Source organism: Arachis ipaensis, chromosome B07, assembly GCF_000816755.2.
Source record: "Arachis ipaensis cultivar K30076 chromosome B07, Araip1.1, whole genome shotgun sequence".
In the NCBI taxonomy this organism is placed as follows: Eukaryota; Viridiplantae; Streptophyta; class Magnoliopsida; order Fabales; family Fabaceae; genus Arachis; species Arachis ipaensis.
The window spans coordinates 56,797,459-56,811,693 of record NC_029791.2 but is presented as its reverse complement, the minus strand read 5'-3'; the positions used below and the strand labels follow the sequence as shown (position 1 = coordinate 56,811,693).

General features: G+C 37.6%; 1 protein-coding gene across 4 annotated transcripts; it reads right to left on the bottom strand.

The window, feature by feature from the left end:
* Nucleotides 5,653-7,940, bottom strand: LOC107608219. Of its 4 annotated transcripts, none has more exons than XM_021105890.1 (4): nucleotides 7,363-7,940; nucleotides 7,069-7,140; nucleotides 6,394-6,452; nucleotides 5,653-5,928 (listed from the first exon to the last, which is right to left on the bottom strand). In XM_021105890.1, exons 1-4 carry the CDS (start codon nucleotides 7,515-7,517, stop codon nucleotides 5,873-5,875), a joined length of 342 nt encoding a protein of 113 aa, XP_020961549.1. In that variant the 5' UTR covers nucleotides 7,518-7,940; the 3' UTR covers nucleotides 5,653-5,872. The 4 variants fall into 4 exon arrangements, 3 of the variants coding, with proteins under 3 accessions (XP_020961549.1, XP_016165565.2, XP_020961550.1); XM_016310079.2 differs by having other exon boundaries at nucleotides 5,661-5,928; nucleotides 7,069-7,143; nucleotides 7,363-7,926; XM_021105891.1 differs by having other exon boundaries at nucleotides 5,661-5,928; nucleotides 6,403-6,452; nucleotides 7,069-7,143; nucleotides 7,363-7,922.

Sequence of the window (14,235 nt, the reverse complement as noted above, 5' to 3'; positions counted from 1 at the left end):
CAAAACATACTAAAAACTATATGAAAATGATGCCAAAAAGCGTATAAAATATTCACTCATCATTTACCTCAAGGTATTAGGTTTGGCCAACTTAATACTAATGATTTATGTATATGAGAATACTAACGAGTTATCATAGATGAAATAGAAGTAATAGATAATGCGATTCATAGGGTTTGGGAGCGTTAAAGCTTATTAAGATATCTTTGATTCGACATATAATCTTTATTCGTGCTACAGGAACTTGTGCCATCTCTTCGTTTGCTGTTTTCATTTGAATTCTTTATTTTGAATTTCCTCGAAAGCCGGTGATTTTCTTGTTTCCCAACCATACTTTGTCATTCTTGTATACCTTTGCTTGCTTGTTGGTGCACGAATCCCAACACCTTCGTACAGCTGTACCAGTAAGTGCACTAGGTCGTCCAAGTAATACCTGAGCGAGTCAGGGTCGATCCCACGAGGATTGTGGTTTGAAGCAAGCTATGGTTATCTTACAGGTCTTATTCAAGCAAAATCAGAATTCAATTGGATTGATGTAAGGTTAAACTATTCATGATTTGTATTTGTGAGATTCAGTAATAGGAATATGGTTAAGGATTGGAGTTGCATTGTCTTTCTAAATTAACTCTGGTATTACTGTCTTCTTTGCTTGTGAGTGATCTCTTCAATGGCAGGCTGTAAGTGATTAACGCCTTTATTGAGAGGTCGTCAATACTCCTTCGGATCTGAACCCCAGGGTTAGTATGGATCCATCTCTGCTTGAGGGTGAAGCTCGTATAGTCCATTCTCCTTAATGATCCTACTCAAAAGGCAACAAACAAGGTCGGATCTTCTGGATCAGAGAATGCTGCATCTTTGGGTTCTAGCCTCTACCACAGAGACCCTAATCTCCCCGTAGATCGGCTGAACTGGTGTCTCGAGAAGTCCCCAATGAAGTCATGGATTAGCCGTCTGAGAGATGTATAATCAAGCTGGTGGTTCATGCTTTCCATTGAAGTATTCACACGAACCCAAGTAGACACGGGTATTTGTCAGGCACGTTCATCTTAGTATGATGAACAGAGCTGATTATCACTAATCATCCTATTCACCATGTTGAAGTACAAATATACATCTTAGAATTAATCACACGCGGATCGAAGAGAAACAGTAATACTTTTATTAATTCATAGGACTCAGCAGGGCTCCTCCCCTCAACCTAGGAGGTTTAGAAACTCATATTGATAGAAAATACAATGAGATAAATGAAAATATGGTGTAAAGTGGCTGAAGATGTTCAAATAACATTAATATAATCCCTTAAATACTAAACAAATGACTAGTAAGGGTAAAACAGTCTTTTTAGTGCTAAAATCCACTTCCGGGGCCCACTTGGTGAGTGTTTGGGCTGAGCTTTGATGAGATCCACGTGCTAGGAGGCCTCTAGGGCATTGAACGCTGGCTAGGGGTCCTCTTTGGGTGTTTGGACACTAGTCACTACTCCTAGGGCGCTGGACGCCTAGAAAGGGGCAGGAAGCTAGCGTTGGACGCCAGTTTTGGGCCTTCTAATCTGAAGCAAAGTATGGACTATTATACATTGCTGGAAAGCTCTAAAAGTCATATTTCCATAGCCATTGAGAAGGCTCCGTTTGGACTTTTGTATCTCCATAAAATCTCTTCTGAATGCAAGGAGGTCAGATCCGGACAGCAGCTGTAGTGCTTTCTTTGTCTCTGAATCAGACTTTTGCTCCAGCTCCTCAATTTCAGCCAGAAATTACCTGAAATTGCACAAAAATACAAATACTCAAGGTAAAATCCAAAAATGTGGATTTAACACTAAAACCTATAATTTTTTGATAAAAAATAAATAAAACATACTAAAAACTATATGAAAATGATGCAGAAAAGCGTATAAAATATCTGCTCTTCACTTGTAAATCTATTTGCTTACCTGACTCTTTTTGAATCTTTATTCTTGTCCATGTCTATACTTCTGTCCTTATATTCTGTTTTCAATGATTTAAGTTCGAACTTGTTTTATTATTACAATTTTCGAGGACGAAAATTTTTCTAAGGTGGGAAGAATGTAACATCTCGAGTTTTTGGATAGTTAAATTTATTATATTTGTTGAGGATTTTATTTTAAGAACATTATTTTACTGAAAGTAATTAAATAAAGCTTTATGTTATTATGAATTTAAAAAAAAAAATTAGGAGCTATATGTAATTTTTATAATAATTGGAGTTTAAATTAATTAGAATTTTTATACATAATCTTTATTGGATATTTGGTAAAATTGAAATTATAATTTAATAATTGAAAAATAAGAAAGAATTGTATAATTTAATTTAAATAAATTCTATTATGAATGAATTATGTTATTAATTTGAACTCTTAGAAATTAATTTATTAGAAATGATTAGATTAATTTTAATAAATGCTTTAAGTTTAAGTCAATTAATATTTTTGTACAATTTTTATTCTAATTAGTTATTTTATAATTTGAAATTAAGGTTCCGGCGATAGAAAAATAATTAAAAGTTATATCAATTAATTTAAATAGTTAATATTTTGAGTTTAAACTATATTTGAACTTGACAAGTCGCCGTCGACACTGTGACAAGAGGAAGGAAGAACCGCGCGAGAGCCAATGGAGGAAGGAGCCTCGGCTGCGTTACCGCCGTGCCTCCATCATCATCAAATCGCCTTGCCGTCACTACTAGGGCTCATTGTGGGAGGTGTTGCCATCGCCCTCGTGCCCTAGTGCCATTGAGGGAAGCCACCACCATCACTTGGAAAGAACCCGAAGAGTGAGAGGGACCCCGTAGAGAGGACGCGACAACCAGAAAGGAAAATAGCGTTGCTGCCATCGCCGTCATCACCGTGGTTGTCGCTGTCGCTGTCACGTGATGGAGGAGGAAGTTGCCCTGCCACCATCCGAGCTTGCTGCTGCAGTCGTTCGTACTGCTGCTGCTTCTTCGTTCTGTTATTACTTTCTAATTATTGTAAGACATTCGCATTCTGAATCTTCACTTGACATTTTTGTTTATTTGACTACCATGTTTTTAGCCTTCCTCTTGTTCGAATTTGATTTTACCCTGAATTTCCAGAATTGTTACCTTTATCCGATTCGAATTCATCGTTTCTGCTTGCTGCCGTGGCCACCTCACGTTGTTGTTGCTATGTCAAAGTTGTTGGGAATGCTGCTGACATTGGTAGATAAGGGATGAAGGAGTTGCTTCATTTTGGGTAACTAATCATCGCACCACAATTTCGTCTTCGATTTCTGTAATTTTGATATTGTGAGGTAGGGGATTTATTTTAAAATTAACTTCTACATTTATGAATGCCATTGAAGTCTAATGAATGATTACAGATAATTATTAAATGTCTTGCGTGATTAATTGATGAATTGATTTTGGTTTTATGACGGTAAAAGTGACTAATTTGATGAATATACATTTGATTTCCTGGTTGTTCATGAATGCTAAAAAATTCTAGTTGTTAGTTGGTTGTAATGGAAATTGTTGAGATGAGGCTTTGAATAGTGATGATTTAATGACTAGACTAATTTTCTGTGTCATAAGTTATAGATTCTGATTGTGGCTGTGAGCTGTGATTACTTTTGAGGTCATTAAGATAATGATCAATGGTTTGATTATTTTACTGAACCCTATTTAACTGGACTGGCTGTGGATACGTATCTTTATGCTTTGGTTAAAGTGATGTATGAGTTGAGAATTGCTTGATGGGCGTTTGCCAGAAATTTTGATTTTTGCTTGTTGGCAATATATTGGTTGTTGAATTGATTTTGATAAGCCAGGTTTAAACTTTTGGTTTGTAAAGGGGTCGTAAATTGATTGTTAAACTGATTTCTTAAAAAATTGGTTTCTTGACTAAAGCAGTAACTTGAGGATTCACAAATAATTTTATAAATGACTAAGGAAAGCAAAATAATTAATTAAGAATCTTCTCTTTGATAATTATTGATAAAAGACTGATGTATTGTTGAGGTTTAGAAGGGATAATGAAAAATGATAAAAAGCGGAAAAACCCCACGAACTGTTAGTTGTTAAACTACAGGGAAAACCCATGAACTGATAACTGGTTGATTATGTCAGAATTGAGAATTATGACTGAATTGTTAATTATTGCGAATTGTTAAATTTCTGATTGATTGAGAATCTGTTGTGATCATTGTTGAGAAAGGTTTGATGAGATGTTGAGAAAGAGGGAACCTGTGAGGGTGGTTAAGTCCGAGTTTTAGGGGAGGTGCTTCCAAAATTTTTATATAATTAAGGCTTTGTTTGAAATGTTTTCGATTTGGGCAAGTGTGCTGATGGTATATTTTGGAAAACGAATTCCAACACCCTAACTAACCGGCAAGTGTACTGGGTCGTATAAAGTAATAATAACTCACATGAGTGAGGTCGATCCCACAGGGATTGAAGGATTGAGAAATTTTAGTTTAATGGTTGATTTATTCAAGCGAATCAAGTATTGGTTTGCATGGTTTGTAATTAACAGAAGCTAAATTGCATGAAATGTAAAGGGAGAGGGGTAATTGGCTGAAAATTAAAGTGCAGAGAAATTAAAGAGGCTGAATCTTAAAGTGCAAGGAATATAAATTGCAGAAACTTAGATTGCAAGAAATGTAAATGACTGAATCTTAAAGTGCAAGAAATGTAAATTGCTTGAATTGTAAAGGGAATTGGGAACTAGGATTGCAGAATTTAAACAAGAATAAGGGAATTGCAACAAACAGAAGAGTAAAAGGTGAATTGAAGTAAAGTAGATCTAAACAGAAAAGTAGAAATGCTTTGAGGAAATACAATAGAAAGTAAATGTAGCTCAGTTGCAGAATTGAAAAGAGAAATTAAAGATCTTAGGAGTGGAAGAGATTAGAAAATAAGTCTAGATCTCAAATCCTTCCTTTATCCAACAAGAACGATTGCAAAAGAAATAGAAAAGTAAGTTGCAGAAATAGTAGAAGAGAAAACAGTAAACAGAATTTGAAATGCAAATCAAGGTTTCTTAGAATTATGCAGAAAGATAAAACAAAGAGATCTCAAGGTGAGATTGAAACAGAATTTCTTCAATTCCCCACCCAAGATCCAAGACAAGAAGTAAAGAGTGCTCAAGCAAGAACAAGGAAGAAGAGAGATCAATTCTCTTTCCAAATTCTCTAAGATCCAAATTCAAAGTAAAAAGCTCAAAATTACAAAAATGAAAATTCTCAAAAAAAGCAAAAAGGTAAAAGTCCCTCACTAAATCAAACTAGCTTCTATTTATACATTTTCTATTCTTGGATTTTAGAATTTGGGTGGGCTTTTTAATTTGGTGAAGAATTAAATTCAATTGGATTTTTGATTAGATTTTTAGCCCATGTGTTGCTCCCAGGAGGATGCTCTGCTCTTGTGGGGAGTGGAGCATTGAGGCTTGTGCTGGATTCCTTTGTTGCGTGCCAAGGCTTGGGAGGCATTCAGGATAGCGCTCCGCTCTTGTGGGGAGCGGAGCATTGTTGCCTTGGTGTGGGGTGTCTTGCGCGCTCCAAGCTCCTGGCCGTGTCATGATGCGCGCTCCAAGCACTACAAGAAAAACACCCATTCAGGTACACTTAAAAAGTGTAGCCAAAAGTGAAAAAAAATGATGCCTTAGGCTACGACGGCATTCCATTTGGGCCTATGATATTAAGTCATGATGATTATAGTATTACTAAATTACGAATTGAGATTAGGGTATAATAGTCAAGTTAGGGGAAGGGCGTGTGTGAGGAAGCTGTGGAAAAAAAAGAAACAGGGCAAGTAATATCTAAATTACAAATTGGTGCAAGTTATTGCTAAATTATGTGCCGCAATAAATAACTAACCTGAAATGAAGTTACACTTCTCTCTAACTTTGATATGTATTGCAGCTTCCTATGTGCAGAATGTCTATTTGCGAAGATTCTAATACAAAACAAATAAGAATTTTCAGTCAAACTAATAAAAGTGTAATGTAAAGCAATTTCATATAATAATTGTCAATAAAATTCATTGGTCAGCATTCATAATGAACTCAAATGCAAATGACAGAAAATGCATATAATAATTCTCAATAAAATGCTAAGCCAATATCCCTAAATAACTGCACAGAGCATGCACCAAAGTAAAATTATACTGAAGCACTTAGCCAAGCATAATTACAGAAAATAAGAGATCAAGTTTCAATTCCTATGTGACAATCATTGAATGTCTCCACTAATACGTTTAGCCAAGCATCCAAACTGATCATTTTCAAAATTTTAATGAGTCAGTGGTCCATTTCTTTGTTTCAAGTTTCAACATCCTTATAAAATCCCTGTTCTTCAATCATATGTAATTCAAATGCAAATATAGCATACTTCTAAATTAACCACACAGAAAAAGAAATACCAAAATTACATGCCCAGCAGCCTCGTGGCTGAAATTTTGGGGAAAAGTGGAGTTTGTCCCTGAAAGGCCAAAGCATGAAAAGAAATGACAAAATGCAGAACTTAATTCCAAATTCTTCAACAATAATTTGTATCTTTCACCTATTAAACACAATTGTATAAGTTCACTCAACTAACGAGATAGAAATTAATTTTTAATTTGATTCACATGCTAATGAGATAGAAATTACAACTTACAATATGAAACATGGTAGAGGAAAAGCATTAATTAAACATGTATTGAACATTCAGGATATGCAAATTATTTCAACAATAATAGCTACGCACATAGATAAAGGTGTTTCTATTGAATATTGAAACCAAAAATTCAAGGAAACCCAATTGAATAATTCGAGCGAATCGTAAATACAGTAGAAGTTAGTATACTATTCAATGATCAAATCTTATGGATTGGAGAAAAAGAAATTAACAAAAACACAAAAAATGCTTGACAGTTAGTACTATGGTAGTAGTAGTGGGCAGGGAATCAAATTTCTGGAAGCTTTGGTGGAAGTTATGCATGTCTTCCATAAAGGACTAATTAACTAATTAATTATATATCAACTTAAAAAAATAAAAACAGAATCAATATGGAGACAAAACTAAAGTGATGCAGCAGAGAGCAGACACCACTTACCACTCTTGGAGGAAAACAAAAATCAGTTCGAATGCATCCTTTGGAAGTGTCACACCTAACTCTTCGAGCTCCCTTCTGAAAAAGAACTCAACACACTATTATCTCTGAAATTACCACAACAATGGCGTATCTGGCTCATGCATCAACTTGGTTTACTCTCAAATTTCAACATTGTAATTGAAATACAAGAAATAAATAAGAGCATAGTAGCTATGTTTGTGATTACCGACCGGAAACCGCTTTCAAAAATCGGAACCCCTCAAATTTCAGAACCAAATGGAAATTAATACATACCTAATCAACGACGTGAGCACAGAGACAATGATGAGAAGCGCAGAGATCGACCCCAGGAGCACGGCAAGCCCTAGCTGCGGCGGCGGCTTCAATCGACCCCAGGAGCGACAACAGTGCACGGCGGAACAGCCTCCTCTCTTGCGTCGCATCTTCATCCTCTCTCTCCATCTCGTATGCAAATCGTCTCTCTCTCCCCTCCGGGCTCCCTGCTCCGTGACGGCAATGGCGGCGGCTGCAGCGATGTTGCGGCGGTGACCCCCTCTCACTCTCTATTCTCTCGATCGCGCTCTCTCATCTCTGTCTCCTCTTCTCCTCCCTCTGGTTCACTCTTTCTCTCGGATCTGGGTGTGTGTGTGTGTGAAAAGGGGCGTGGTGCGGGTGGTGAGTGATGGTGAGAATGAGTGTGAGTGTGTGGGTGTGTTAGGGTTAGGGTTTTAAAGAATTAATTCGAAGGTGATTTGCGAAGGTGAGGGGCGAAACTTTTTTCTGATAAGATGGCGAAAGTGAGGGTATTCAAAGGTGAGTGTGATTTGGTGATAAGGAAAAGAAAAATTACTAAGTGTTTGGGTGCATTTGGCCTAGATACATTAGGCTACGTTTTTAAAGTGCACTCAAAATATAACAAATATGTTACTCTTTAAAAGCGCTTCCTTTGGTATGAAAAGTGTACCCATAGATATCAACCTACGGCTACGCTTTATAAGTGATTTCTATAATACCTAAGGCTACACTTTTTAAATGATGCCACAATTGTGTATCCTTTTCTCTTATAAAAAGGCAACACGGAGAAAAGCGTAGCCTATTCATAGAATAGGCTACGCTTTTCAAATGTAGCTTAAAAAAAGTGTGGCTGAATGGGTATTTTTCTTGTAGTGAAGTCTCCTGGCCGTGTCAAGTTGTGCATGTTGCACCAAGGAGTAGCACTCTGCTCTCAGCAAGAGCGTAGCATTCCTCTTGCTTGGTTGAGGTCCCAAGTTCGAAACCTTGGGGAAGCATGCGCTGGCTGATTTCTTTTGTGCACAAAGTGGCACCTTGCTCCTTGCTTCCTTAAGGTGCTGTGTTGGATCCTTGGAGGTAGCCTTTTAGCCAAGCGTGGCTCATTTTCCTTTGTGTGTAGCGCTCCCCACTCCCCCTTGCTCATGAGTTCAAAACTTGTGGCAAGCATTAGCAAACATTTTCCCTTGCAATTGTTTTGGTTGGAGCCCGATAATGCTCTCAAGGAGAGCGGAGCATTGTTCTTCCCTCCCTTGTTTTCTTGGTTCCAAATTGTGCTCTGCTCTCAAGGAGAGCGTAGCACCAAGCTTGCTTTCTTGATTCTTTGTTGTGCTTCCAATAGAGAGTGCTCCGCTTCTGAAGAGAGCGCTATGCTTCCTCCTTCCATGTGCCATGTTTCTTTGTTTCCTTTGCTACACTCTTCTTTTCCTTGGGTCATGCTTTTTAGGCCACGCTTTCTTATTTTCTTTTTTTCTTCACCTACAAGTAATCAAAACAACCAATCAAAGTATCACCAAATTCACAAGGTTTATAAATCATTAAAAATCAATTAAATTTAGCTTCAATTAAATAGTGGTTGATTGATTCAAAGAAACCATGCATTTCCATTCCAAATTACTTACTTATAATGCAAGAAAGTGCATAAATTCTAATAAAAACAAAGAAAAAGACTAGTAAAACTAGGCTAAGATGACTTGTCATCACAACACCAAACTTAAAACTTGCTTGTCCCCAAGCAAGCATAAAACATAAGAGAAGATAGAATAAAATAGAGAAGTATATATGTCCTTATTAAGCAGATAGTTGAACTTGGTTCATGGGGTTTCATGCAGATCAAGAGTGGTTCATTTATTACTTGCTGTCAAAACAAACAATATTTCTGTCTTCTTTCTTTTGCTTAGAGAGCTTATTACTCATTGAAGGATTGGTGGCAAATGTTGTAGTGGCCTTTGGCTTAATTTCACTCAACATTTCTTCACCACAGACACATGGCTCACTTTTTTACCTCCTAGGATCATTGGTGCTCAGCATCTCTTTGGATAACTAAGTGTCTTGTAGCTAGGTTGCTCTTTATTGTGGACTTTCAGTTGGCAATCCCAAATCAGTTGATCTAAGTGGCCAAGTTTTGAAATACTCCTTAGAACTTACTTGTCCAAGCATATCCTAGTACAAAAACACGACAGGCATATGTCCTAGGGACCAAGCTATTGGTGTCTAGCCTTATTATTTGTTTCTTTGCCACTTTTTGGCTTTTTCTATTTCTTTTTCTTTCTGTTTTGATTTACTTTCAAGGGATTTTCATTAGTTGAAGGATCATAGCAACAAACTAGCTTAAGCTTCAAGTAACATGTCATTATGCAGCAATTATTGTATGAGCTATCAATTGAATCAAACACATACCACCACTAACTTTCATTCTAACTTTTGCAACATTGAACAATTACTTTTCCAAATCAAACATCTCTCTTTTATTCAGACAGCAAGGGAAACAAAGCAAAATACTCAAGCTAATGAAGGATGACAATTATTATGCAGATAACTTTTAAACTAAAGAAAAATTGCAGATAGCTTTCTTTAGCATGTACTTTTATTTGCAACTAATTGATTACTTTAGCAAGGCATGAAGGAATCCCTGAATTAAGACATTCATAACTACAAGGATTAAGTATAAATACAACCTGTTGGGTTACAGCTTTTCATTCTTCCTTCTGTTATGTCTCTTTTGAGTTATACTGCAGATTGTCTTCAAATGTTTGCTGTTTTCCTGCATGATTCTCAAAAGTTTCTTGTTTCTCAAGCCCTTTAGGTAATTGATTAATATGCAAAGCTTATTTGTGGCTCTTGAACTTACTTTGGTGTGTGAACACCAAACTTAGTTCATTGCCAACGTTTCTCATGCAGCAAACTAACCATATGTGGAATCCTTTTTCCTTGCTAAAGGTAATGAAACTATAAACTATGAAACAGCAAATAGTTAACTAGTTTATCTAAATGTTTGAGGCTAGCATTAGGCAGAAAGTGAGAATGTGTTTCATGATGAGGCTTTGGTGGAACACCAAACTTAAAATCCTTCATTCTCCCTTAAATTGTTTTGGTGTGCAACACCAAACTTAGCTTCTTGCAATATAGATAAAGCTAATTAACCTTTTTATTGAAACAGTTATGAAAAGAAAACTACCTCAGGTTGGGTTGCCTCCCAACAAGCGCTTCTTTATTGTCATTAGCTTGACATCCTTCATTCTTGCTTAGCTTAAGTTCTGAACCTCTTTTTCCTTGTCCCACTGCCCTCCTAGGTAAGGCTTAGCTCTGTGCCCGTTTGCTGTGAAATGACTATGTGTAGCTTCATCTAGCAACTCAAGACTTCCATAAGGGAAGACCTTTGTCACTAAATATGGGCCAGTCCATTTGGACTTGAGCTTGCCAGGGAAAATCTTAAGCCGTGAATTGTATAGGAGTACCTGCAGTCCTGGTTTGAACTCTTTCTTTAGAATATTCCTGTCATGCCACCTCTTGGCTCTTTCCTTGTATATCTTAGCATTTTCATAGGCTTCTAGCCTAAATTCATCCAACTCATTTAGTTGTAATAATATTTTCTCCCCTGCTGCCTGAGAATCGAGGTTGAGGGGTTTAGTAGCCCAAAAAGCTCTGTGTTCAAGCTCTACAGGGAGATGGCATGATTTTTCATACAATAGCTGAAAGGGGGATTTTTCAATGGGAGTTTTGAAAGCTGTCATGTATGCCCAGAGTGCATCTTCTAACTTCCTGGCCCAATCTTTTCTTGTGCTTCCCACTATTTTCTCTAGGATCTTCTTCAACTCCCTATTTGCTAATTCAGCCTGGCCATTAGTCTGAGGATGGTATGGCGTGGCTACTTTATGGATTCCTCCATATTTGTGGAGGAGTTTCTCCATCTGTTTGTTGCAGAAATGACCACCACCATCACTAACAAGACCCTTGGGTACTCCATATCTTGTGAAAATGTGCTTCTTAAGGAATTGAAGAACAATCTGTGCATCACAAGTGGTTGTGGCTATGGCTTCCACCCACTTTGAGACATACTCTACTGCTACCAAGATGTATCTGAAAGAGTAGGAAGGGGGAAAGGGTCCCATGAAATCAATACTCCATAGGTCGAATAGTTCTACTTCCAGGATGAAATTTTGAGGCATCTCGTTTCTTTTTGTCAATCCTCCAGCTTTTTGGCATTCATTGCATTGGTGAACAAACTCTCTGGCATCCTTGAAGATGGTTGGCCAATAGAAGCCACTCTGTAGTGCCTTTGTAGCTGTTCTTTCTGGTCCAAAGTGTCCACCGTATGCTGAACCATGACAATCCACAAAATGTCCTTCATTTCATTTTCAGGGACACACCTCCTAATCATTCCATCAGAGCATCTCTTGAATAGAAAAGATTCGTCCCACAAGAACTTCCTTGCTTCATTGAGTAGCTTCTTCACTTGTTGCTTGGGAAATTCTTGAGGTATTTTCCTTCCTACTTTGTAATTTGCTATGTCAGCAAACCAAGGTGTTTGTTGAACTTGGAATAGGTGCTCATCAGGGAAATTCTCATTTACTTGTTGTGGTTCATCTTGCTTGGCTTCTTGTGGCACTCTTGATAAGTGATCTGCTACTTGATTTTCACTTCCCTTTCTATCTCTCTCTTCAATATCAAACTCTTATAGCAACAACACCCACCTAATAAGCCTTGGCTTTGAATCCTGTTTAGACATCAAATACTTGAGAGCAGCATGGTCAGTATACACTATAACCTTTGAGCTAATTAAGTATTGCCTAAACTTATCAAATGCATATACAATTGCTAAAAGTTCTTTCTCAGTGGTGGTGTAATTCTTCTGTGTTTCATTTAACACCTTGCTGGCATAATATATGACATGGTGTAACTTGTCTTTCTTTTGCCCCAGTACAGCACCAATAGCGATGTTACTTGCATCACACATGAGTTCAAAAGGTAAGTTCCAATCAGGGGGTGTGATAATTGGTGCTGTAATGAGTTTTCTCTTCAGAGTTTCAAAGGCATGTTTACAGTTATCATCAAAGATAAAGGGTGTATCAATCATTAGCAAGTTGCTCAATGGTTTTGCTATTTTTGAAAAATCTTTGATGAACCTCCTGTAAAAGCCAGCATGCCCAAGAAAACTCCTCACTGCTTTCACATTAACAGGTATAGGGAGTTTTTCAATAGTTTCTATTTTAGCTTTATCAACTTCTATACCTTTACATGACACTTTATGCCCAAGAACTATTCCTTCTCGAACCATAAAATGGCACAACACCAAATTAGTTTCTTGGCATCTTTTCAAAACAAGAGTTAAATTATGCAAGCAAGTGTTAAATGAACTGCCAAAGACAGAAAAATCATCCATGAAGACTTCTAAAAACTTTTCCACCATATCAGAAAAAATGAAAAGCATACACCTTTGAAAAGTGGCTGGGGCATTGCATAGCCCAAAGGTCATCCTTCTGTAAGCAAAAACTCCAAATGGGCATGTGAAGGAAGTCTTCTCTTGATCTTTGGGATCCACCACTATTTGATTGTACCCAGAGTACCCATCCAGGAAGCAGTAATAGGCATGGCCTGCTAATCTTTCTAACATTTGATCAATGAAGGGCAGAGGAAAGTGATATTTTCTTGTAGCATCATTCAGTCTCCTGTAATCTATGCACATTCTCCACCCAGTCACTGTCCTAGTGGGGATCAACTCATTCTTCTCATTGGTGATGACTGTCATTCCTCCTTTTTTTGGTACAACTTGAATCACCCATGAACTATCCGAGATTGGGAAGATTATCCCAGCATTCCATAGCTTCATCACTTCTTTTTGAACCACCTCTTTCATGGTTGGGTTGAGTCTTCTCTGAGGTTGAACCACAGGCATTGACTCTTCCTCCAATAAAATTTTATGCATACAGATGGCAGGGCTGATGCCTTTGATGTCCTCAATTGTCCAACCCAAGGCTGTTTTGTGAGCTTTTAAGACTTCAATCAACTTTGTTTCCTCTTCCATGTTCAAGGAAGAGTTTATGATTACTGGCCAGGCTTCTGCTTCCCCAAAAAACACGTATTTGAGGTGAGGAGGGAGAGGCTTCAGCTCCTGTTTTGGCTTTTCCTCTTCCTTGTTTTCAATGGATATTTCTACCATTTCCTCTCCTTGTTCTTCCTGGTGCTCTTGGTAGTTGTCCTCAAACGTTTCTTCTACCAAGCTTTCTATCACATCCACCTTTATGTAATTTTCTTGCTCAGAGGGATGTTGCATTGATTTGAAGACATTGATTACCATTTGTTCACTATGTACCCTGAAGGTTATTTCTCCCTTCTCCACGTCAATAGTGGTTCTTGATGTAGCTAGAAATGGTCTTCCCAAGATGATTGAGTTGTTTCCTTCCCCTTCTGTGTCCAAGATTACAAAGTCTGCAGGGAAGATGAACTCTCCAACCTTCACTAGTAAATTTTCTACAATTTCATTGGGTGTCTTGATTGATCTATCGGCCATCACTAGTGACATTCTAGTAGGTTTGATTTCTTCTATAGCAAGCTTTCTCATCATTGAGAGGGGCATCAAGTTGATGCTGGCGCCTAAATCGCATAGGGCGTTTTCCATTGTCATCTTGCCTATGGTGCATGAGACCACAAAACTCCCTGGATCTTTGAGCTTTGGTGGGATACCCCTTTGAATCACAGCGCTACATTCTTCAGTGAGCATAATAGTCTCCTTCTCTTGCCAGCTTCTCTTCTTGTTAATAAGCTCCTTCAAAAACTTGGCATATAGGGGCATTTGCTCAAGTGCCTCAGCCAGGGGTATGTTGATTTCCAGTTTCTTGAAGATTTCAAGAAATTTTGGAAAGTGTTGGTCCTTAGTCT

Excerpts from the sequence above, each read along its gene's own strand:
- LOC107608219 (XM_016310079.2), bottom strand. The coding sequence starts at position 7,517 with ATGAAGATGCGACGCAAGAGAGGAGGCTGTTCCGCCGTGCACTGTTGT. Across the intron at positions 7,144-7,362 it reads GTGCTCACGTCGTTGATTAG|AAGGGAGCTCGAAGAGTTAG; the intron begins GTATGTATTAAT and ends GTTCTTTTTCAG. Across the intron at positions 6,453-7,068 it reads TTTGTTTTCCTCCAAGAGTG|GGACAAACTCCACTTTTCCC; the intron begins GTAAGTGGTGTC and ends TTGGCCTTTCAG.